General features: G+C 38.4%; 1 protein-coding gene across 7 annotated transcripts in view; it reads right to left on the bottom strand.

Annotated features, from left to right (window-relative positions):
* Window positions 1–6744: 6744 nt before the first annotated feature.
* The window catches only part of LOC109939133 (TOG array regulator of axonemal microtubules protein 1), a 128545-nt gene continuing 110569 nt past the window's right edge, over window positions 6745–24720 (bottom strand). For 2 of the 7 annotated variants that reach the window (XM_048599683.1, XM_048599684.1), the window contains exons 16-21: window positions 23556–23714; window positions 22139–22265; window positions 21155–21270; window positions 19850–20051; window positions 18460–18679; window positions 6746–7126 (exon numbers count right to left, since the gene is read on the bottom strand). In XM_048599683.1, coding sequence (XP_048455640.1) covers window positions 6984–7126; window positions 18460–18679; window positions 19850–20051; window positions 21155–21270; window positions 22139–22265; window positions 23556–23714 — 967 coding nt within the window. In that variant the 3' untranslated portion in view covers window positions 6746–6983. Of the gene's footprint in view, window positions 7127–18459; window positions 18680–19849; window positions 20052–21154; window positions 21271–22138; window positions 22266–22834; window positions 22934–23551; window positions 23715–24720 lie in introns of those variants that run through there. The other 5 variants (XM_048599685.1, XM_048599686.1, XR_007262574.1 and 2 more) reach the window with 5 other exon arrangements.

Genomic DNA, 24720 nt, shown 5'->3' with positions numbered 1-24720 from the left:
AATCTGATTACTTTTTTTATCATATTGAACATGAAAGATCAAAGTAGTAATGCGCTGCTGCAACCTGTAAGACCTTTAAATGTAACGGCTAACTAGTGAAAGTACAGTAGCTGAGTAGTTTTGACTAACAACCTAGAGACTGATTGTGAGGTTAAATTCCATTGTGGCAAATTTGTAAACTTAAATTTTAGAAATCTGGACATTTGTATTGTAGCATCAGAAAGCAAAATGAAAGCTGTATGTTGTAAAAATCTAACTGGTACACTTAGGTTGTTCAGAGAAAAAGAATGTAGCACCCCTCCCTAGTTTTGCTTACATGTGTCTTCAGCCCTACATTGTCTGCTGGAATACTATTGTCCCTATGGTAATTAGGTTGTGGTGAATTAATGAGATAACAAGGTGTAGAGCTGGATGAACACAGCAGGCCAAACAGCATCAGAGAAGCAGGAACGCTGACGTTTCGGGCCTAGACCCTTCTTCAGAAAAGGTTTTCATCCAGCTCTACACCTTGTTATCTCAGATTCTCCAGCATCTGCAGTTCCTACTATCTCTGTGGTGAATTAATACTAGTTTGCCAGTTCAGTCAACAGTCCAAGAACAAATAAGAAAAACTGTAGGGTAGCAGAGAAAGCGCCTCTTCTATCTCAACCATTCTCATATCCATATAGTCCCTTTAATCCCATGATCTTCAAATAGGCTGACTAACCTATTATATGCTCTAATTTCTGAATGTTTGACCGCTATTACTAAGTTTCTGTTTCTCAGCTCAGCAGGAATCATAGGCTGAATTAATTCACTCGTTTTGGCTCTAAACTAACTTGATCACTTCAGTAATCTATAATCTTTTCTGAGAATAAGACATTTTTGACAATATATCCAGCACTTCCGTTGGTTCTTGTTCCTTTTGTTTGCAGGGCCATTAAAAGAATATTTTAGTTTCTTCCATTCATGAATTAAGCCGAAGCCATGTTTTCCTTTATCTTCTGTATAAGCATGTTTTTTGTTCATTCTATGTTCTTATCATGTGATTACTTGTATCTTTGACACTCCCATAATACCTCACAACTGAGTGTAGCAACAACTGATCCACCCAAATTCTCTTTCTCCTTCTCCACAAATTAATGTGCTATGAAGATCTAGAATTCCTGATGAGTTTGACAATTCTCCTTGCCAACCCAGGCAAAATCCTGGAACATGACACTTGCAGCAAATAGTAAGTTGGGTGAGCAATTACAACTGCTATTAGAACTACCCATGGTTATATTTTACACTTCACTCTGATTATCTTTTATACCCTGCCCCCATGTTTCCCTATTCCCCCTCCCTATTGTATGCTTCAAACTGTCACTTAAACTTGTTAAAGCTATCTTTTTCTATCACAGCCTCTGGCAGTGAGTTCTGCAATTTTTGTATCCAAATTCCTCCTAAATTATTTGATTTCTCTGTTGGTAGCCATTTTATATATTTGTCCTTTTGCTTTATTTTCAACCATTTATCTGTGTTGTCACTGAGACAGTTGAATTCCACTTCTGTATCATTACCCAATTCTACTGGAACCTCAGTTCTGCTGCTGCTGAAAGTCTGAACTGTGCATTTATTACCTTCAGTCTTTACCTCCCTAAAGCATTCTTAGCTGGCCTTTCACATTAACCATGGGCTCTGTCAAAACTATGCTGCCATTATCCTAACTAAAACCAAATTCTGTTGACACACCACCCCTTGACTGGCTTATACTGGCTCCTGGTTAAGCAGTGATTCAGTTTGAAAATTCTCATTCCTGATTTCAAATCCTACCATGAGCTGGCCCCTCTCATCTCTGTAATCTCCAGTAATTCACAAACACAGGAATCTGCACTCTTCCAGTTTTGGCCTCTTGAGAATCTCTTATTTTAAACTGCTTCACAAATGGTGGGTGAACATTCAACTGCCTAGGCACTAAGCTCTGTAATTCCCTCAACAAATCTCCAAACCTTTCTATGTTGTGCTTTGCATTAAGACATTCCTTAAAACTTACCTCCCTCAAATAAGATTTTAGCCATCTGCACTCACGTCTACTTATGTGGCTCGGTGTCACATTCCGAAGTGCCTCAGGACTTCTGTTACTTTAATTGTGCCAAATAAATACAAATTGATGTTTTGAACTCATCAATTAGATAATTTTTCCACACCCACTTCAAATTTCCACACCCTACTAAGACGACATGCAAGAAAAGATTTTACTAACTTCATCTTTGAAGGTGGTTTAAAATCAATATTGCCTAGTTTATATGATCCCCATATAGACTGATACCAGATGTTCAATCTTTTATGAATTTAAGAGCTGAAAGAATAACTTGTCAAGTTTCACCATTTTAAGATTTTTTACTGTACCAAAAAGCCTAAAGTACTATTTATTAAAACCCATTTTGGTTGGCAACTTATTCTTTCAACACAAAACAGAACATTCTCGTTTTTTGGTTTAGGTCAACAGAAAACATGTCACAATATGTTTTACACTGTCCATGAGTAGACACTCAATTCTCCCAGAATCAGTTCGAGGTTATTCTTAGTCCCGTAGGTTTACTTCCATTCTTTGCCTTCCTCAGCATCGGATCTTCTAATCTCAGAACTACCTTTTAGAATGAGGTGTTTCCTGGGAGATTCCTCCTCAAAAGTAAGTTGGTGAATTTGTCAACCTCATTTTATCATTTAATGAATTTGGTCTTTTCAATCCAAGCATGAAATTCCATCTGTAATCCTGTGTGGTGAACTACAGGAACTTGTTAACTATTGATGCTCTCCTCTTAAATCCTGGGAGACAAACGTTTTCTGTAAGTTTTCAGGGATTTGTTGGATCTTTCCATTATCCAAGCTAATCTCCATAATAAAGTACATCATGTTGGCCTTCTATCCAGGTAGAAATGCCGATTGGTAATCCTAGAGACCCAACTCTCTTTTATGTTGTAATTAAATGGATAGTTTAAAGCAGAACCGTTTACAAACTGATTTTTCAAGACTTTCTAGGACTTGGGTTCTCGGTTTATGCACTTCTTTCCATTTAAACAGTCTGGGCCCCCTTTAATCTTCAAACATTGAGCCACCCAGTCTTGCTGTCAGGCAAACTTCAGAGCATGTCACACAGGAAAAGTCCCAAAACAATATACAATTAAACAAATTGCAACTGTAATAGTTATTGACAAAAAGTACATATAGCTTTTGCCCATATCTCTTTCGAACCAGTTTCTGGTGGAAGATTTCCCATGACTCTAGGGTCTGCCCAAAAGTCAAACTTATTCTCCTTGATTTAACTGGTAAAGTACTTCTGCATTTTCCCAAGGCTTCAACACCCTTCTGGGCCTCCTGGATCAGAGGTAGTACGACTACCTGTTTTTTCTAATCGGCCTGTCCAGAGATGTCATTGCATACCTCTGGAACAGGTGGGACTTGAACCCAGGCCTCTTGGTCCAGGGATAAGGACATTACCACTGTGCCACAAGAATCCTTTCCATCTGCACAGAGATTTTGTTTTAAATCAACTTCTTCAGACATGCTATTACACACCTCTGGAGTGGGTGGCACTTCATCCATGGCTCCTGGTCTAGAGGTAGCAATATTACTACTGTGCCACAAGAGTCCCTAAACATCTATTGTAGCTGTCACCTTTTTAAAATCACCAAAGTTGCCATAGAGGATCATACGGCTGCTCTCTTATGGAGGCAACCGGTAGTAAAAGCAACCTGCAGATCATCATACCTCAGGCAAGGGGTGAGGTTACGAACGGGGAAACTTCATGGTGACCTCAGCTAGTGTGGGAATTGAGCCTGCACTGTTGGCATTGTTCTGCATTACAAATTAGCTGTCCAGCTGTCTGAGCTAACCTTATTAGAAGACAGAGAGTAGCGGTGGAAGGGTGTTTTTCAGAATGGAGACCAGTAACTAGTGGTGCTCCACTAGTTGTTTGTAGTATATATAAATGATCTGGAGGAAAATGTGGCTGGTCTGATTAGTAAGTTTGCAGATACAAAGATTGGTGGAGTTGCTGATAGTGCTGACGATTGTGAAAGAATACAACAGGATATAGATAGATTGATGGCTTGGGCACACAAATAGCAGATGGAGTTTAATCCAGACAAAAGTGAGGTGATGCCTTTTGGAGGGTCAAATTTAGGTGTGAATTGTACTGTAAATGGCAGAACCCTTAGGAACATTAACATACAGATGGATCTGGGCATGCAGATGAACAGTTCCCTAAAAGTGGCAACACAGGCAGCCAAGGTGATTAAGAAGGCATATGGCATGCTTGTCTTCATCGGCTGGGGCATGGAGTACAAGAGTCGGCAAACCAGGTTGCAGCCATATAAAACCCTTGTTCGACTGCATTTGGAGTATTATGTGCAGTTTTGGTCACCATGCTACCAGAAGGACGAGGAAGCTTTGGACAGAGCGCAGAGAATGTTCACCAGAATGTTGCCTGGTCTCCAGGGCATTGGCTATGAGGAAAAGTTAAAAAAAAACCAGGATTGTTTTTCACTGGAAAGATGGCGACTGAGAAAAGACCTGATAGAGGTCACTGGAAAGACGGCAGCTGAGAAGAGACCTGATAGAGGTCTACAAAATTATGAGAGGCATAGATGAGGTGGATAGTCAGAGGCATTTCCCCGGGTAGAAGTTTCACTTACAGGGAGGCACAGGTTCAAGGTGAGAGGAGTTAAGTTTAAGGGAGATTTGCAAGGGAAGTTTGTCATGCAGAGAGTGGTAGAAGCTTGGAATGCACTGCCAGAAGAGGTGGAGAAAGCAGGCACGTTGGCAACATTTAAGAGGCATCTGGATGGCTACATGAATAGGGAAGGAATAGAGGGATACAGACCAAATAAGGGCAGAGGTTTGTTTTTTTAGTTTAGCTAGGGCATGATAAGTGGCACAGGCTTGGAGGGCCGAAGGGCCTGTTCCTGTGCTGTACTGCTCTTTTGTTATTTTGTTGCACTAGACAGTTTTTAACCAACATGTTAACAACATATGTCAATGTCACACTTCTGAAGCAGCGTTGACTTGAACTGTGGTCTCCCAGTCCAGTGGTAGGGACACTAACTCTGTGCCATAAGAACCCTTTTCACCTGCACATAATTTAACACAATTAATACCCATCAGTTGCAGTCTGATTATTACCTAGAGGTGAGTCTGGTAATGCAATTGTAATGTCCTTACCTCTGAGCCAGATACTCAAGGTTTAAGACCTGCCTGCCTCAGATTTGAGACACAAAATGTCTGAACAGGTTGGTTAGAAATAATTTTGAATGTTGCTGAGGTCTTGCTGCATGTGGGCTAGGATTGCTTCAGTAACTGAGGAGTTATAAGTGGTACTGAACACAACACCGTCTTAAGCGAACCTTCTGACTTTGACATAATGTTGGAGAAGGTGTAGGGGTGACCTGTACCTGGCTATGTAAGGTGACTTGTACCTGAGCACACTAAGCGGTTCATGCCTGCTTACAAGATGGCAGACAGAAGCTAAGCAAAACTAAGCAGCCTGCCCACACAGTGAATACAATAGTACCTTTGAACAGAACTGCTAGAAGGTCAGTAAAAGAAGGTTGGATGTTCCCATCCGAGATAGTTCTGATAAAAGGAAGCCTTAGGACAGATAAATGACCAATTCCAGCTTTATTAATGAAAGGACGACTGTCCCAGTAAATTAATAACATCTGGTGCTGGATGAAGTCCTTAAGCAGCTGTAAGGATAACACCTAAAGTTATTTCATAGTAAATAGTCGCCTCTTTGAAGCTACCAGCAATATTAAATAGTTTCTAGCTAAAAATGCTCTAATCGTAGAATTTGGTTTCAATACATAACCAGAATACAATACAAGCTTCAAAAAACATTTAAGCCTTAGCAGAAGCCTTCTCTTATGCCCTGAACAAGATAAATTGATCACAGCCCATAAATTACAAAATGCTGACAGCAGACATAGTTGTATAACGTTACACTTATAATTAACTTTATAACAGAAGTTAACCTTATAGCAATTAGTTAAAACTAACTTTTTTTTATTTTTACATTATGTAATTGGGACAGTGGAAAAATAAAAGGAGTAACGGAATGTGATAAAAGCCAGCACCAAAATACAATGGGTAATAGAATTCAAGCTGTCCTTACAGATAAACAGAGAAAGACCCGAAGGGGTACAGCCATTAAACGTTCGAATGCAAATGAATAGGATGCATAGAAAGATCCTAAATCCCACAGAGTACAATGTCTAGCTAATACCATTAGATCATGGGAACCTGGGGCTGTCCATAGAAGTGCCCATCATTGATTAGGTGTCCCACAGGATTGGGGGAAGGATAGTGAATACGTTGCATTTGATTATTGTAACACAAAAGTATGGAAATGCTGTATTTCTTTGTAAAAGCAGAGGGTATGGTCATTGATCTATCTTTCGAAGCCAGATTTGGGAAAGATCCTTTGGCCCTCTTCCTGCATAAACCTGTTTCTGCTTGAATAAACACCTTCCACTTGCCTGAATCCTGCCTGCCTCCTGAGTCTTTGTATCGGCTCAAGAAAAATGCTCCTACAGAAGATCATTGATGAAGTAGATGAAAATAGTTAGATTAGACACCACCCACAGATACTCTGAAGATACCCTCAGTTCTTGAGAAACTAGTTTCAAGAAGAGTCACAGTGCACTTGAAATGTTAACTGTTTCTCTCTCCACAAATACAGCTAGACCTGTTGAGTATAGACAGTATTCTCACTGTCTATAATACACTCAAGCAAATATGCAACTAGACAGTGCCAGGGCAGGTAAACTAATTTCTGCCAAAGAATAAAAGACACTCCTGCTCGGTGGGAAATGCTTTGATATCTCATAAATCTCAACTTCATACTACCATTCTGGTACATGTCTCTAGAGCCGGTTGTTGTGGAGACTTGGAATTGCATCGATCTTCTTTGTTTAATTGCCAAATTACATTTCCAATATGCAACAATTGTTCTGTATTTCATCTCATGTAGTGTTCCACTTGCAAGTAATCATTATTAAGAAAGAGAAATATCCCTCACCTGCAAGCCTCTCAGTCATGTCTTGTTTTGCTTTTCCATTCAAGAACTGAGCCTTGTTGCAGAAATGTTGGAGCAGCAGTAAATTATCTAAATACAAATTTAAAACAAACTTGCAATTATTTAATGCCTTTAGGTCATTTTTTTTCTGGTGATATGTCTGCAACTGTTGGTGTTTAATCATCATTTCACCTGTGAGGTGAGAAATGTGAAAGAAGGATGTCACAGCGTGCTGTCGTTGGAAGGATTTGAATGGAAATTTTTGCCCGTGGCTGCTGAATGACAATTTCAACCTACATAAGTTGCCATTCATTGCTGCTTGCAAATCACCAACTTATCTTCTGAATTCTCTTCCTCAGCAAGGGTTGGCTTTCTGGTGCTGAATGCAAATATTTATTTTTATTACTGAGAAGCCAATCCAGAGAGGAATCACTCCTAGATCTAGAAATGGGAAATACCAGGGTAGATAAGAGGAGCAAGCACAGGTGAACACTGAGGAAATAGTGATAATACCATATAAAGGCAGATGAGGATGGTTCTGAATAAAAAAAGTTATTTAGAAAAGACAGAATAAGAGCAAGTCAGGGAAAGAGGTAACTCTGAAGGATAAACTGCATTTCAATGCAAGGGGTTTTACAGGTAAGACTGATGAACTCAAGAGCATTTATGGGAACATGGGACTGGGAAATCAAAGCTATTACAGAAACTTGACTGAGGGAAGGACAGGACAGGCAGCTCAATGTTTTGGGTTTTAGATGCTATAGGAAGGATAGAAAGGGAGACAAGAGATGCGGGGAAGTGGCATTTTTGATTAAGGAAAACATTACTACTGTACTTAGAGAGTATATTTCGGATGGATTGTCTGGTGAAGCTATATGGGTAGAACTTAGAAATAAAGGGATGATCACCTTGATAGGATTGTACTGTAGCCCCCCCAACAGTTGGAGGGAAATTGAGGAGCAAATATGTAGAGAGATCTCAGATACATGTAAGAATAATGGATAATAATTGTAATAGTAGGTCATTTCAATTTTCCAAACATCAACTGAGTCTGCCATAGTGATAAGGGCTTGGACAGTGATGAATTTATTAAATGTGTTCAAGATAATTTTCTTTATCAATATGTAAATGTACCTACTAGACAAGGAGCAAAATCTGGCTTTCTCTTGGGAAATAAGGCAGGGCAAGTCACTGAAGGGTCAGTAGGGGAACACATTGTGACTAGTGATCATAATTCTATTAGTTTTAAAATAGTTATGGAAAAAGTTCATTGGAGTAAGGCAAATTTTGACAGTATGAGACAGGAACTTTCAAAAGTTGATGTGAGTAGACTACTTGCAGGTAAAGGGACGACTGATAAGGGGGTGGCTTTCAAAACTGCAGTAACAAGAGTTCAGAGGCATAATGTTCCTGTTAGAGAGAAGGGTAAGCCTAGTAAGAGTAGAGAACAATGAATGAATAAAAATGTTTAGGTTCTGGTCAAGAATAAGAAAGAGTCATATATCAGACATTGACAACTGGGATCAAAAGAATCTCTTGAAGAGTATAAACGGTGTAGGGGTATTCTTAAGAGGGAAGTCAGGAGGGCAAAAAGGCTAAGAGATAGCCTTGACAGATAGGGTTAAGGATAATCCAAAAAGATTCTACAAATGCATTCAGAGCAAAACGGCAACTAAGGAGAGAATAGGGCCTCTTAAAGGTCAATGAGGTCATCTATGTGTTCAACGTCAGGAGATGGGAGAGATACTAAATGAATATTTTGCATGAGCTTTTAGTGTGGAGAAAGAAATGGAGGCTAGAGAACTTGGGAAAATAGATATTGTTGTTTTGAAAACAGTTCAGAAGAGGAAGTGCTGAAGGTCTTAGAAAACATAAAGGAGGATAAATCTCTGAGACCTGATCAAGTGTATCCCAGGACATTGTGGGAAGTTAGGGAGGAATTTGCGGGCCCCTAGCAAAAATATTTGTCTCATCTACAACCATGGGTGAGGTGCTGGAGGACTGGAGGTGGCTAATGTTGCGCTTTCATTTAAGAAAGGCTGAATGGAGAAGCCTGGGAACTACAGACCTGTAAGTCTGATATCAGTGGTAGGTAACTTGTTGGTGGTGATTCTGAAAGATGGGATTTACATGTATTTGGAGGGACAAGGACTAATTAAGGATAGCTGTATAGATTTGTGCAAGGGAAACCATGTCTCACAAACTTAACTGAGTTTTTTGAAGAGGTAACCAAAAAGATTTATGAGGGTAGAGGGGCAGATATTGTTTGCATGGACTTCAGTAAAGCCTTTGACAAGGTTCCGCATGGTAGACTAATAAAGTTAGCTCACATGGGATTCAGGGAGAGCTTGCCAATTGGACACACAACTGGCTTGATGGTACAAGACAGAGGGTAGTTGTGGTGATGGGTTGTTTTTCGGACTGGAGGCCTGTGACCAGTGGTGTTTCACATGGATCGATACTGGGTCCACTTCTGTTTGTCTTTTATATAGACGATTTGGATGAGAATTTAAAATAGTTAGTAAGTTTGCAGATGACACCAAAATTGGTGGTAAGGTGGACAGTTAAGAAAGTTATCTAAGAGTACAAAGAAATCTTGATCAATTGAGTAATTTGGCTGAAGAGTGGCAGTTGGAGTTTTATGGATAAATGCGAGGTATTGCATTTTGGTAAAACAGACAAGGGCAGGACTTATACAATTAATGGTAGGGCCCTGGGTAGTGTTGTAGAACAGAGAGACCTAGAGGTTCACATATATAATTCTTTGAAATTTACATCACAGGTATCTAGGGTGGTTATGAAGGCATTTAGCACGCTTGCCTTCATAGCTCAGACCTTTGAGTGTAGGAGTTTGAACATCATGTTGAGGTTGTACAGGACATGAGGGAGGCCTCTTCTGGAGTACTGTGTACAGTTCTACTCACCCTGCTGTAGGAAGGATATTATTAAATTGGAGAGGGTTCAGAAAAGATTTATCATCATGTTGCTGGGAATGGAAGGTTTGAGTTATAAAGATAGGTTGTATAGGCTGGGACTTCTTCCATTGGAACATAGGAGGTTGAGGCATGACCTAATAGAGATTTATAAAATCATCAGGGGCATTGATAAGATGAATAGCAAGAGTCTTTTTCCCTAGGGTGGTGGAGGTCAGAACTAGGGGGCATATTTTTAATGTGACAGGAGAAAGATTTATAAAGGACACAAGAGGCAACATTTTTACACAGAGTGGTTTGTATGTGGAATGAACAGATGATGTGGTGGATGCAGGCACAGTTACATTTAAAAGACATTTGGATAGGTAAATGAATAAGAAAGGTTTGGAGGGACATGGGCCAAATGCAGGCAAGTGGGTCTTGTTTGATTTGGGAACATGGTCAGCGTGGACTAGTTGGGCCAAAGAGTCTGTTTGCATGCTGTATGAGTCAATGACTCTAAAAATCAAAGAGAAAGATACTTTATTAGTGGTGGTAAATAGATGAAAAAAATACAATGTATGATTTGGTGACTGGGAAAAATAATGTTTATTTCAGTGTAAGGGTGCTTTTGGAAATAATTGAAAAATCTAGCCAATAATGATAAGCCACAGGTGAATAAGAGTTTAGTGTAAAAATTAAACAAAAACAGGCACACACCGAGAGCAGAGACATTGAAGGAAAAGAGGGCAAAAGAAAATTTGAAGAGGTTAAGAAAGAAGTAAACGAAAGCAAAAAGGAACTACAAAGTTAAATAATCAAATATATTGTCAAGTTTGCAGATGACAAAAATAGGTGTGAAGACAAGTCGTGAGGATGACATAATGAACTTTTAGCGGGATAGACACAGGATAAGCAAGTGGGCAAAAACTTGGCAAATGTAATATAAGGTTGGACTTTGGTTGGACAAATATAAGAGCTAAATATTATTTAAATAGGACAATACTGCAGAAAACTGCAGCACAAAGGGAACTGGGGTCCTCCTGCGTGAATCACAAAAGCTAGCATCCAAGTTCAGAGAGCAATAGGGAAGACAGACTTTTGGCCTTTATTTCAAAGGGAACTGAGTATAAAAAATAGGGCATGTCTTGCTAAATCTATTCAAGTACTAGTCAGACAACATCTATAATACTGAATATAATCCCCTAATCTGAGGAAAGCTATATTGGCACTGGAGGCAGTCCAGAGAAGGTTCACTTGGTTGATTCTGTGTATAGAAGGATTTTCTTGACAGGTTGAGTAGGTTGGGCTTGTACTTATTGGATTTTAGAAGAATGAGAGGAGACCTTATTGCAACATAAAAGATTCTTAGGGAGCTTGGTAGGGTAGATGTGCAGAGATTATTTCCCACTGTGGGAAAGTCTGGGACCAGCGGATATATCTCAGAGTAAAAGGTTCCCTATTTAAAATACAGATGAGGACTTTTGTTTTTGCTCAGAGGGTACAGAATCTGTGAAATTCTTTACCACAGAGGCTGTTGAAGCTGGGCAATTAACTATATTCAAGGCTGAGATAGACGGCTTTTAAATCAGTGAGGGAATCGAGAGTTAAGGAATAGCACAAGAAAGCGAATGGTCTACTTTTGCTCCCACACCTATGGTCAAACAACAACAAGGAACAGAACAGCATGATGAATTAATAATGGGAAACAAGGAAATTGCAGAGATTTTGAACAAACATTTTGTATTTATCTTCACAGCACAAGACACAAAAAGCATTCTAAGAAAAACAGAAAAGCAGGGAGGGTACAATAGGTTAATTCACAAGAATGGATCATATGGGATTAGGATAATTTATTATCTTAGGTTGGTGACTGGCTGCAGACAGAAGACAGAGAATTGAGATCAATGTTCTTTTTTCTCGATGGCAAGAAGTAACAAATGGGATGCCACAGGATTTGGTCCTTCGATCCCAGCTATTTACAATCTACGTTAACGACTTGGACACAGGGATCATCATAAAATCATAGAATCCCTACAATGTGGAAACAGGCCCTTCGGCCCAACAAGTCCACACCAACTCTTGGAGCATCCCACCCAGACCCATCCCCCTATAACTCACCTAAGCTACACATTCCTGGACACTACAGGCGATTTAGCATGGCCAATCCACTTAGCCTGCACACCTTTGGACTATGGGAGGAAACCGGAGTACCTGGAGGAAACCCACGCAGACACAGGTAGAATGTGCAAACTCCACACAGATAGTCGTCCGAGGGTGCAATTGAACCTGGGTCGCTGACACTGTGAGGCAGCAGTGCTAACCACTTAGCCACCGTGCCGCCCAAATTTTAGAAAGATCTACAGCCAAATTTGCAGACAACACAAAAATAGGCAAGACGGTAAATAGCAATGAGGAAATAAGAACCTTACAAATGGATATAGATAGGTTAGGAGAGTGGGCCAAAATGTGGCAGATGGAGTTTAACGTGGATAAGTGTGAGATCATGCATTTTGGTCGGAAAAATGGGAAGGCGACCTAAAATGGGGAGAGACTTCAGCGTACTCTGGTGCAGAGGGATCTGGGTGTCCTTGTTCATGAGTCAGAAAACTAGCATGCAGTACAGCAGATAATAAAGAAAGTGAATGGAATGTTGGCTTTTATAGCTAAAAGGATAGAATATAAAGGTAAGGAAGTATTGTTGCAACTATTCAAGGCATTGGTGAGACTGCACCTGGAATATTGTGCACAGTTTTGGTCCACGATGGCCTAGTGGTATTATCGCTGGACTGTTAATCCAGAGACCCAGATAATGTCCTAGGGACCTGGGTTCAAATCCCACCATGGCAGATAGTGGAATTTGAATTCAATAAAATATTTGGAATTAAGAGTCTAATGATGACCATGAATCCATTGTCGATTGTCAGAAAAACCCCTCTGGTTCACTAACATCCTTTAGGGAAGGAAACTGACACCCTTACCTGACCTGGCCTAAATGTGATGACAACCAATGTGGTTGATTCTTAACCACCCTCTGGGCAATTAGGAATGGGCAATAAATGCTGCCTAGCCAGCAACACCCTCACACCGTGAATGAATAAAGAAAAAAAAATTATTTGAGGAAGGATGTGGTGGCATTGGAGGCAGTTCAGAGGAGGTTCACTACATTGATCCCAGAAATGAGGGGTTGGTTGTATGAAGGGAGATTGAACAGTTTAGGCCTATACTCTCTGGAATTTAGAAGAATGAGGGCAGATCAAATTGAGGTATTCAAGATGATTAAAGGTATAGGATACTCCCTCTTGTAGGACATTCTAGGATGAGAAGTCATAGTCTTAGGTTTGGGGTAGCAAATCTAAAACAGAATTGAGGAGAAACTACTCCCAAAGAGTGGTGAATCTGTGGAATTCACTACCCTAAAGTGCAGTGGATGCTGCGACAGTGAGTAACTTTAAGGAGGAGTTAGACAGATTTTAATTGGTAATGGGTTGAAGAGTTATGGCGAAAAGGCAGGAAAGTGAGGGTGAGGAGCATATCAGCCATGATTGAATGACGGAGCAGACTCAATGGTCCGAATGGCCTCATTCTGCCTCTATTTCTTATGAACTTAAAGCAATCTTGATCCCCAAAGAAAACATATTGGAAAAATTAATCTACTAAAGGTGGATAGGTCCCCTGGACCTGATGCCCCACATTGCGGAAAGGAAACTGCTGTAGATAATGAATGCATTGTTTGTAATTTTCCAAAGAAAAAATGGTGCTGGTCTCCTTACTTAAGAAGAGATATGTTCACATTGGAAGCAGTACAGAGGAGGTTCTCTGGGCTGATTCCTGGGGTGAAGGAACTGTGTTGATATGGAAGGTTGGGCTTTACTCAATAGAATTTACAAGGATAAGGTGACCTTTTGAAGGATATTTTAGATGGAATTTGACTGTAAGGGTTAAATATAGATTTTTATATTCACAGTAAAAGGAAACAGCAGACCTTGTGAACCTTGTATCAAATTAATCTTGTGCACCTGAGAGTTTAGTGTCAGCAGGAATCTGTATGCAAAGTTTGTAAGAACAGAAGTGAGTGTCAAGAAAATATTCTATAGAAGCCTTTGGGAGTTAGAAGGGATTTAGAGAGAGGGAGCTGACAGATGTTGCTTATCAATATGCAAAACTGTATCAGGCTAGGTTAAGATTAACTGATCCTTGACTAGGTGAAGAAGGCATTAACAACATTAACCTCTCACTTAAAATGAGCTTTTTGTAATGTTTGTATAAAATAAAATTGGAATTGGTTAATGAGATGTTTGTGTGATTAAAAATGATGTAAATATTTTGCATTTCCTGTATTCCTTAGAGTTTTCACTCTGGTTAGCCTGGGGTGGACTCTCTCTGCGTGTACACCTGAAAAAAATCTGTACTCAAGACCCTTTCCGTTGATTATTAGAAGTTATGACAACAAATGTAAGATTCTGAAGGGGTTTGTGAAGGTGGATAATGAAAGGATATCTTGGGGATTACTACAACTAAGGGGTACAGTTAACAAAAAAAGTTTTACATTTAAGACTGAACTGAGAAATTTCTTCTCAATTTGGGTGCTAGGCTTTGAAATTCACTTCTGCATTGAGTAATGGAGGCTGGGTCATTCAATTAATCACGTCTGAATTTGACAGATTTTTTATTGACAAGGTAATGGTGATGGGGAACAGGCAATAGGCAAGAGAGTGGGTTCAAGCAATAATTAGATCAGGCATGACCTTACTGAATGGCAGAGCAGTTTCAGTGGACGAAATGACTTCCTCTTCCTCCAATTCTTAACTTATATACTATAGACCAGTTAGCTTCCATAGGTGATATGAAAGATAGAGATCATTCTCAAAAATTTTAAGAAAAACATAATTAAAAATGCCAGCAAAGACTTCAGAAGGGAACTATATTGAATTCTTTACTTTTCCCTGTCAATTCTTTAATGAAGAAGGTCAGATTTTGGTATTCTGCCCGAATATCTACTTATGTGGTTCGGTGTCATACTTTGTTTTATAATGTCATTATTAAATGTCTTCAGATGTCTTATTATACTCAACAGACTACACATATGGTTGAAAATAAAGTGCTGCTGATTCTGCAAATCTGAAATAAAAATAACATTGGAGAAACACAACAGGTCTGTTAGCATCAGTGGAGGGAGAAACAGAGATAGTGTTTCAAGTTCAACATAACTCTTCTTCAGAACTGAAAGGGGTTGCAAAATGGTGTTTTTTTTATGCTGCAGACAGACGGAAAGGATTAGATGGCAGTGAGGAGGAGTACATGGAACAGATTGTGAGGATACCCAAGCAAAAGACAAAAGGGTTGCTAATGGTAGTGAAGGAGAAATGGAGATGTAAAATGGGTATAAATGAAATGTGAACATGAGAAAATAGGTCAGTCTGCTGACAGTAAAGTCAATAACACACAAAGTACACCATGACTTTTGGGAGGGTCGGGTCTGCAGGAAAAATTGAAGACAGAGCTCGTGCTCTGAAGATGTGTAATTCAATACTGAGTCCTACAGGCTGCAATGTGCCTAAGCAGAAACTGAGGTTTTGTACCTCGAGCTTGTGTCATGCTTCTTGGAAGACTGTAGCAAGTCCAGATCGGATATTATAGTATGGGAGTAAAGTGGTTTATTGAAATGGCAAACAACTGGAATGTTGAGGTCATTTGTATGTTCAGAGCAGATTTCTGCAAAGCAGTCACCCTTCTGCATTTGGTCTCACCAATGTAAAGAAGACTGCATTGTGAGCAACAAATATAGTAGACTAGATTGAAAGTAAATACATAGAATCCCTACAGTGTGGAAACAGGCACATCAGCCCAACAAGTCCACACCAAACCTCAGAGCATCCCACCTAGACCCATTCTGCATAACCCACCTAATCTACACATCCCTGAACACTACGGGCAATACTCACCAAGCCTGCACATCTTTGGACTGGGAGGAAACCAGAGCATCCAGAGGAAACCCACACATACACGGGGAGAATGTGGAAACTCCATACAGTCGCCCGAGGGTGGAATCGAACCCGGTTCCCTAGCGCTGTGAGGCAGCAGTGCTAACCACTGAGCCACCATGCCTTTCTTTCTTTCTTAATTGTCCTTTCTTAATTGCCTGTTGTTCACTATTACTTCACAGATTGCAACGTTAAGTGTTGGCAAAATGTCTTACCATGGATGATACAATGCACTGTTGGCAGGAATCTATAAAAATCAGGAACAGAAATCCCAGCCTAATTCAGGGTTAATAATGTTAATTTAAAAAAGATGCAAACGGTGACCAACCATAGCTAACAAGGGAAATATAGAAAATAGAAGCAGGAATCCATTCAATCCTTCAAGCCTGCTCCACCATTCAATTTGTTCATGGCTGCTTATCTAACTCAGTACCCTGTGTCTGCTTTCTCCACATACCCTTCGATCCCTTTAGCCTTAAGAACTGAATTTAACTCCTTCCTAAAATGTTTCAGCCTCAACCATTTTCTATGTCTGAGATTTCCACAAACTCATCAATGCTGTCTATGTGAAAAACCTCTGATTCTGAACTCCTCAGTCATTGGGAATCTTTTTTCCTGATGCGGCCTGTCTAGTCTGTTAGAATTTTACAGGTTTCTAATAGATCTCCCCCTTTATTCTGCTAATCACCAGTGAATGTTGTCCTAACTGAACCAATCTGTCTTCATATCTCAGTCCTGTCATCCCAGCAGCAGTCGAGTTAATCTTTGCTGCATTCCCTTCATAGTCAGAGACGCTTCCTCAGAAAAGGAGACCAAAACTACACACAGTGTTCCAGGTGTGATCTCACCAAGGCCCTGTACAACTGCGGCAAGACATCCTTGTTCCTGTACTCAAATCTTAACGCTGTGAAGACCAACATACTATTTACTTTCTCCCCCTGCATGCTTGCTTTCAGCAACTGGTGTACAAGGACATCCAGATTTTGTTGCACCACCCCCTTTTCCTATCTGTCATCATTCAGATGTTGTTTACTTGACTTTCAGAAGGACTTTCAGAAGGATTTCGATAAGATCTCACATAAGAAATGAACATGTACTGTTAAATCCCATGGGATTGGGCTTAATATACTGGCATAGCTAGAAAAGTGGCTGCCAGACAGGAAATAAACTAAGGATAAACAGGTCATTTTCTGAGTATCAGCCAGTAACCAGCGGGGAACTACAGAGATCACTGCTTGGCCCCAGCTATTCACAGTATATATATCAATGATTTAGTTAAGTGAAACAAATGTAATATCTCCAAATTTGCAATTGTCATAAACTGGGTGACAGGGTAAACTGTGAGGAGGATACAGATGCTTCCATGTGATTTGGACAAATTGAGTGAGTGGGCAAATGCATGGCAGATGAAGTACAATGTGGATAAATGTGAGGTTACCCATTTTGGTAGCAAAAACAGGCAGGCAGATTCCTATCTGAATGACAATTGATTGGGAATGGAGGGGAGGTGCGGTGAAACCTGAGTGTCCTTGTATACCAGTCACTGAAAGTAAGCATGCAGATATAGCAGGAAGTAAAGAAGGCAAATGGCATGTTGGCCCTCACTGTGAGAGGATTTGAGTACAGGAACAGGGATGTCAAGGGCCTTGGTGAGACCACATCTGGGGTACTGTATCGAGGTTTGGTCACCTTATCTGCGGAAGGATGTTTGGCTATGGAGGGGTGCAACCAGACTGATTCCTGGGATGGCAGGACTGATGTATTAAGATAGACTGGATTGGTAAAGGCTATTGTTGACTGAAGTTTATAAGAAAGATGGGTTGGGGATCTCATAGAAACCTATTAAATTCTAACAGGACTACGCAGAGTAAATACATAAAGGATGTTCCTAATAACTGGGGAGCTTAGAACCAGGGAACACGGTTTAAAGATACGAGGTAGCTCATTTAGGACTGAGATGAGAGAAATTTCTTCCCCATAGATTGGTGAGCTTGTGGAATTCTCTGCCACAGAAAGTAGTTGAGGCCAAACTTTTGAATATTTTTAAGAAAGAGTTAGGTATATGTTTTAGGGTTAAAGGAATCAAACGGAGTAAGTGGCAACAGGGTAGAGTTGGATGATCAGCCATGATCTTAATGAATGGCGTAATAGGTTTGAAGGGCCAAGTGGCTTACTCCTGCTCCCATTTTCTATGTTCCTATATTAATATATCTTCCCTGTCACTGATGCAGAAATCACTTAATTTCTGATAGTTACACATTTGAACATAACTTTTGTTCTATTTTCAACATTGTATTCTAATTTAAAAATTAAAATATAATCCAGCTATTATCTTAGTCATGTTGCTGAATAATTACACTTCGGTCTGCTTTTTTTAAAAACTATTTTCCTGTTGTGTTAAATCTTTGTCTATCATTATACCCAAACATGTATGTACATTATTAGAGACAAACAATAATATAAACAAACATAGTTTTGTTACTGGACAGAATATCTTGAAATAATTATTTCAGTCACTTCTACATACCTATATGTTGAACAAGGGTGTGAATAACACTGATAGCAGCATTATAAATCCCAAGATTCTTGGAATTCAGATTGTTGTCGACAATGGCAGGGAAAAGAATGTTCAAAACCTGAGCCAGATTATCCTTCAACAATGGAATCATTTTCTGCATGGTTTCTAATGCCATCTGATTTACCTTGCTGTTGAAATCATGCAATCGAGGCTTGAAAGCATCAAAGATCTGGAGAGGAAATTTTTACATATATTTTAATATGATCATTTTCAAGTTCTAGTTTAGCAAAGGAGATTACTAATGGATCTTATTTTTTCATTTTACATTAAACATGTCATGATTAGATTGGGCTTGGATTTGATATAGTAAAACATTGTTGCCTCAGAGTAATTGAAACATACCTAGACAAATAGAAAGACTAACTGAATACTACAGGTTATAACAATCAGAAAAAGTACAGAAAAAAGGGGTTGGGATAAATGCACTGATTAGAGATAAAAATGTCAATTGAGAAACAGAAATAACTAGAAAAAATCTTGAAACGTGGAATGAAATTAAAGACAGGAAGGGACAGATCACATTAATCAGGATATTATACAGACCACCTGTACTTGAAAAAAGATGAGATTTATGAAAACTAATGCAAGAGAGTGAGTAAAGGATACAGATTACAAAACATGGAAACACTTAGCTAACTCCAAACTGCCAAAAATGAGTATAGGAAATGAAAAGTTTACAATGTGCAGAATATTTTGTTTAAAAAAAAGCACAACAGATGTAGTAGTGGAAAATGTAGCAGAAGATCAATGATAAATATTTAAGAACATCTAGAAAACTAGCAATCATTGCAGAATATGGTTTAAATAAAAATGAAGAAGAATGCATATAAAACAAAGCAATAAATTAGAAAAAAAGCAAATAAGAATGGAGAAATCTATCATGTGAGAACGTACAAAGTAGTTAGTCATGACATGCCACAGATGAGTAAGAGAAATGCAAAATTGAAATTAAAGAAAATAAACAGAAAATACAGAGTAGAATGAAAAACCATGGATACAATTTGTAAAGGAAAATAAAACTAAAAAGTTAAGTCATTAAGAAATATAAAATTATAAAGTGTGCTTCAGACCAAATAATTAAAAAAAGGGAGAGATGGTGCCATTACGACAAACTCTCAGGTAATGATAGCAAAATGATGTAACAACGAAACAATTTAATTGGCAGCACTGATATTTCACAAGTAAATTATTTAATCAATTTTTAATTTAAATAAATTGAAGTGGTTCATTGAAAAACAATCCCAATATCACAAACTCTACAAAGCATCAATAACTAAATTGATTGTTCAGAGTTATTTATTTATCATGGTGATATTTCAATTTACTGTTTCAGTATTACCTTAACAATATTAACTATAACAAGATCTTGGTTATTTTGACAATCTGTTAATAATTGCTCGATCCCTCGGCTACGATCCCGAAAGTCCTTTGCACCCAATAGGCCTGTAATTTCCTTGAGATATTCTTCATTTTCTATCAAGTTTCGCGGAGATGGTCTCCATGTATAATCACGCAAATGCAGTGCTCCTTCTGTGACGTCCCTGTATGATTAAATTTTATTTCATAATTATAACTTCATACTTGAAGACCATTTTCTCTTAAAAAAATCAAAATTCAACAAAGCTCTGCCCAAATACAGCGTACAACAGTTATTTAGAGAAACATAACTTCTTAAAAATGATGTGCGTAAGGAAAATAATATTTGCCCATTTTTACTCATACATTTTGATGTGGATTTGAGATTAAAGACTGATCTGACTGTCCTTAACGGTGCAAACTGTTATACAGCTATAAAAATAATTGTGAAGCCTATTTGTAGTCAGTTTACTTAGGAAGCATATTTATTAGTGTTGAGTAAACTGAAGGCTGATATGAATAAAGTAATAGAAATTGAACTGAGAGCTACAACAAAGCCATGAAGTGAAAATTTTAAAAAAAAATTAGCCCACAGGCAAATAATTGTGATTAGATTTTTAAAATTATATTTTTGTATAAAGTAGCTAGTTGAAAAAAGGTTTTTAGTTTCTTTCTGGAATATATTATTCCTTCTGTATCACCATGGTTACAACTTTTGTTCTATTTCTATTATGACAGTACAACAGAAATGAGTTCTACTTTTTTGCAGTCAGTAGGTCTGAAACAATGAAAATACAGAATTGTCAATTTTTGAAAGTTCTCAAGTTTCAAACACTATATGCGTTAAGTATAGAGCATCCTAAAGATAAATAAGTAGATTTTTTGAAACAGGTTGGAAAGAAATGAGAAAAAAAGAGCAAGCAAAGAAAACCCAGACTAGTTGAGAGGTCCTGCTGGGCAGAGTTTTGTACATTCTAGCATTTTACATCAATAGAAACATCAACTTAAGATATACAATTTAGATATTTAAAAATAACCCAAATTAGTCAGCATTATGTCAGTCTCTGGTAACTAACAAAATAAAGAAATGTAACTTGCATATACTTATTTTGCAGATTATAATAATGCATCGACATGATCTATTCTGTACATTGTATTTAAATTATAAACGTATAAAATCCATAAAGTTGAAGTAGAATGGAAAAACTAGAAATCCAGCTAATACATTATTAAGTTCTTTTTGCAAATAATTACCTATCCATTAACTATACAGTAAATTTGCTAATACCTTCCTGTTAAACTTTGTATTTCCCTGGAGCTAGATGAGACTCGCATGCTCCCTCCGCTAGCAGGATATCGCCTGCCCTTTGCTGAAGGGGTTTCTAATGGCATTTCTCCAAGGCCCTGTAAGGGGAAAGTATTAGATATGGGTTACCCCCATTACAATTCACTGAGGGAAGAAATGAATATGTTCAATAGAAGTCTTAAGCAGAGTTAAGTAATTACATTAGAAAGGACAAGAGAATTTAGTTAGTTTAGTAAGTATAGTTCATTTATTCTCGTTTTCTTATATTAAGAAAGGTTTTGGAGTTAAATTGAATCCACAGCTAAAATGCTGATCGAGCAGATACACAGCCAGGCAGCTAAGTGCATGCGTAGCTGAACTGATAGCAACCTCTGAGTCTTTATCAGTAGCTTGAATGCCTAGTGACCTCAGTACCTCTGGTTACGCTCAGCAACATGATGTTGTAGACAAAGTTGGCCTTACGAGCCTACAAGATTAATAACAATAACAACAACAATCAGACTCCAGAGGAGAGACTAGGGAAGCATCTGGAGATAGGGGTGGTAGATAAGACCAGGGGGTCCCAGACACCCTTCCTCCTAGGAATAAGCCTCAACAAATCACGTTGGAATTCACATAATGTATTGCCTATGTGCTTTTCAACATATAAATAACTGATGATTTGTTGACTGGGCAGAGTCCTGCTTCAGAAATGCTCTGTGGAAGATCTCTCCCAATGTGTTTGTAAAATAATCGATGTAACCTGTACCCAAGACTCATGAGATTATTTTCTACAATAACAGACCTGAAATCAAGATGGCTAAATTTAATATATCAAGGTATCAAAAATACAAACAACTAGCAATGCAAAATAAATCTTTAAAGCAAAAGCATGAATTTTTCAAGTGGCAGCAAAGATTTTAAAATGTTTGCATTGAAACTGAGCAAACTATTGACTGGGTTGCTTAAATGTCAACTCTATTGTACCTTTTGTCGAAGATTATTTACAGTATCTCGAATGTAAGGCAAGTCTCTGGGTGGCAAATGTTTTTCAAGAACTTTGTCAAAATCATGGTGTGACATCATAATAAACAGCATCTTGCGTCCATAGTATCTGCAAAATATAAAAAGGTCAATGCATGTCTACAAACATTGAATTATAATGTTTCAATATTTTAAATAGCAAATTAATAGGTGTGTAGCCCAGGGATAACAAACTACAATTAGAATCCCAATGTGTTATGATTTATTGATGAAAATGAAACATAAATGGGGGGTATCCTACTGATATTCTCAAGCTTTAACCTGAGAAAAAAATGATGTTTTTCTTTTTCAAAACAAAAACTTGACCAGCAGGCAAGCAATTAAATTGTATTTTACGAGACTGAAAGATCCTTCTAGAGTGCCAGGTAAGCTGTGGCGGTCATAAGTTGTCTTAAGAAATTGGCTATAGCCAAGTAAAAAAGTAAAGGTACAAATCATTCAATTTGATGAACCACACATGATGAAAAATATTTAGCAGGGACATTGGTGCCAGGTTAAATCATAGAACATTGAATATTAATCTTGAATGGCAATATTTGTTCATCAAAACACAAGAGGAAGATTAAAAATTTAGAATTTCTTTCCCACCTATTTGAAACTATTAACCTCACTAACATTTAATTTGATTTATTTGATTACTTTTCTCTTGTTCATCTACTTCTGGTCTGCTCGGCTTAGTTATTATTTTCATAGAAGTCCACTTCCACTATTTTTTTGCACAGTTCTGGTCTCCGTTCTCTACAATGGATATTAAAACACAGGTGAAGAGCAGGGGAAAACAAAATTACAAGATGTTACCAGAATTGAAAGGGTGTAACAATCAGGAAGAAAATTGAACAGAGTAGAAGATTTCTTAGAAGTCAATATAATAAAGGGGTTCAATAGGGTGAACATGGGGACTGTTTCACTTGTGAACAATTGTACAACAAAAGGTCAAAGTTAAGATAGAACAGGATCGGTACATAGGAACAAATAAGGTGTTTAGAAGGCAGTTATTTAAAGTGTGATGGAAGTGCCAAAGGGAATGATTGAAACAGGTAGCACTGACATTTAAGGAGATGTTGGATGCACGAGTGAGAATGAAGGAATAGAGTGGCAGATGAAAAGAAACAATTAGTGTGTCTGCACCTCAATATAAGTGAAGACACAGATGCCCTCCCCATCTCTAAAGTCCTTCTCGTCCAAGAATTACTAACTATGGCTCCACAATGTCATGATAATGCAATGGGTGGTTTTATGCTGTACTCCTCTGTAAAAATTAGCATCCTGGGAAAAACTAAATTATTCCCAGATCCCTTAGTCTGCAAATTAAATCAGTACATTGTTCTATGAAAGTTATTATTAAAAGGCATTTACTTGCCTAGTTTCTTGAGAACCATCCTGTGCAAATTTTGCTACCGCATGTACAATCCGATCAGTTATATCTTTAATTCCAGATAAAAGTCGTCCGGCTCCCATTCGCTCCACTACATTGACAAGATGCTGTGCTGTGCATTTTCTGACCACAGCATTAAGATGGCTGAACAGAATTAACAAAAGATACAATTAAAGATCTGTTAAAAACAAAAATGAATTCGGGTCTTGAGCAAGTGAACTAAGTTATCAGTTGGTAAATCTTATTAACTATAATATCAACCAGTCACCAAGGAAGCATGACCTTTTGGAGATAAGGACAGGGCAGAAAAATGGCATTGAAAATTGGAATGAGCAATGACAGTTTCTTCCAACTACCAAATGACTCCTCTGCACAGCTATCTTCAGTTCTGTCAACAAGGCCAAAGGCCCAGTTGACTGGACAGCTGGTTTATGATAGAGATAAATAAAAACTGCAGATGCTGGAATCCAAGGTAGATAAACAGGAGGCTGGAAGAACACAGCAGGCCAGGCAGCATCTGGAGGAAAGGAGCAGTCAACATTTTGGGTATTACCCTTTGCAGGACTAGATCTAGTCCTGCAGAAGGGTAATACCCGAAACGCTGACTGCTCCTTTTCTCCAGATGGTGCCCGGTCTGCTGTGTTCTTCCAGCCTTCTGTTTGTCTAAGCTGATTTATGATGCCAAGTGATGTTAACAGTGTGGGTTCAATTCCAATTTGGTCTGAAGTCACGATGATGGCTTTGCCTTCTCATCTCTCCCAAGGTATGGTGACCTTTGGGTTAAACTCAGATTAGTCATCTTTCTCTCTCTCTCTCTCTAATAAGACATCAACTTAAGGTCTTCTGGGACTATGGCAATTTTTACTTTTTCATAAACTGACATCAAAATAAAGATTTTATTTATTAGAAAAACTTTATTCAAGCAAAATGTACATTTGTAAGATAGGACGGAATAAACATGAGCAAAGAAAAGCTTTATTTATCCACCTTGTTAGATGTAGGTTTCTTCTATTTGGCACCACTCCATTATATCAGAAACTTACGGTATGGGAAAACAGTAGGTGCAAATCTACTCTCTAAAATACTGGCCACCCAAAGGGACACATTTGACAACATATCTTATAGTATCAAATTATGCAATTGATTTACA

Source organism: Rhincodon typus, chromosome 8 (genome assembly GCF_021869965.1).
Source record: "Rhincodon typus isolate 14 chromosome 8, sRhiTyp1.1, whole genome shotgun sequence".
NCBI lineage: Eukaryota > Metazoa > Chordata > Chondrichthyes > Orectolobiformes > Rhincodontidae > Rhincodon > Rhincodon typus.
The sequence above is the reverse complement of the archived record's forward strand: the minus strand, read 5'-3'. Positions and strand labels throughout refer to the sequence as shown.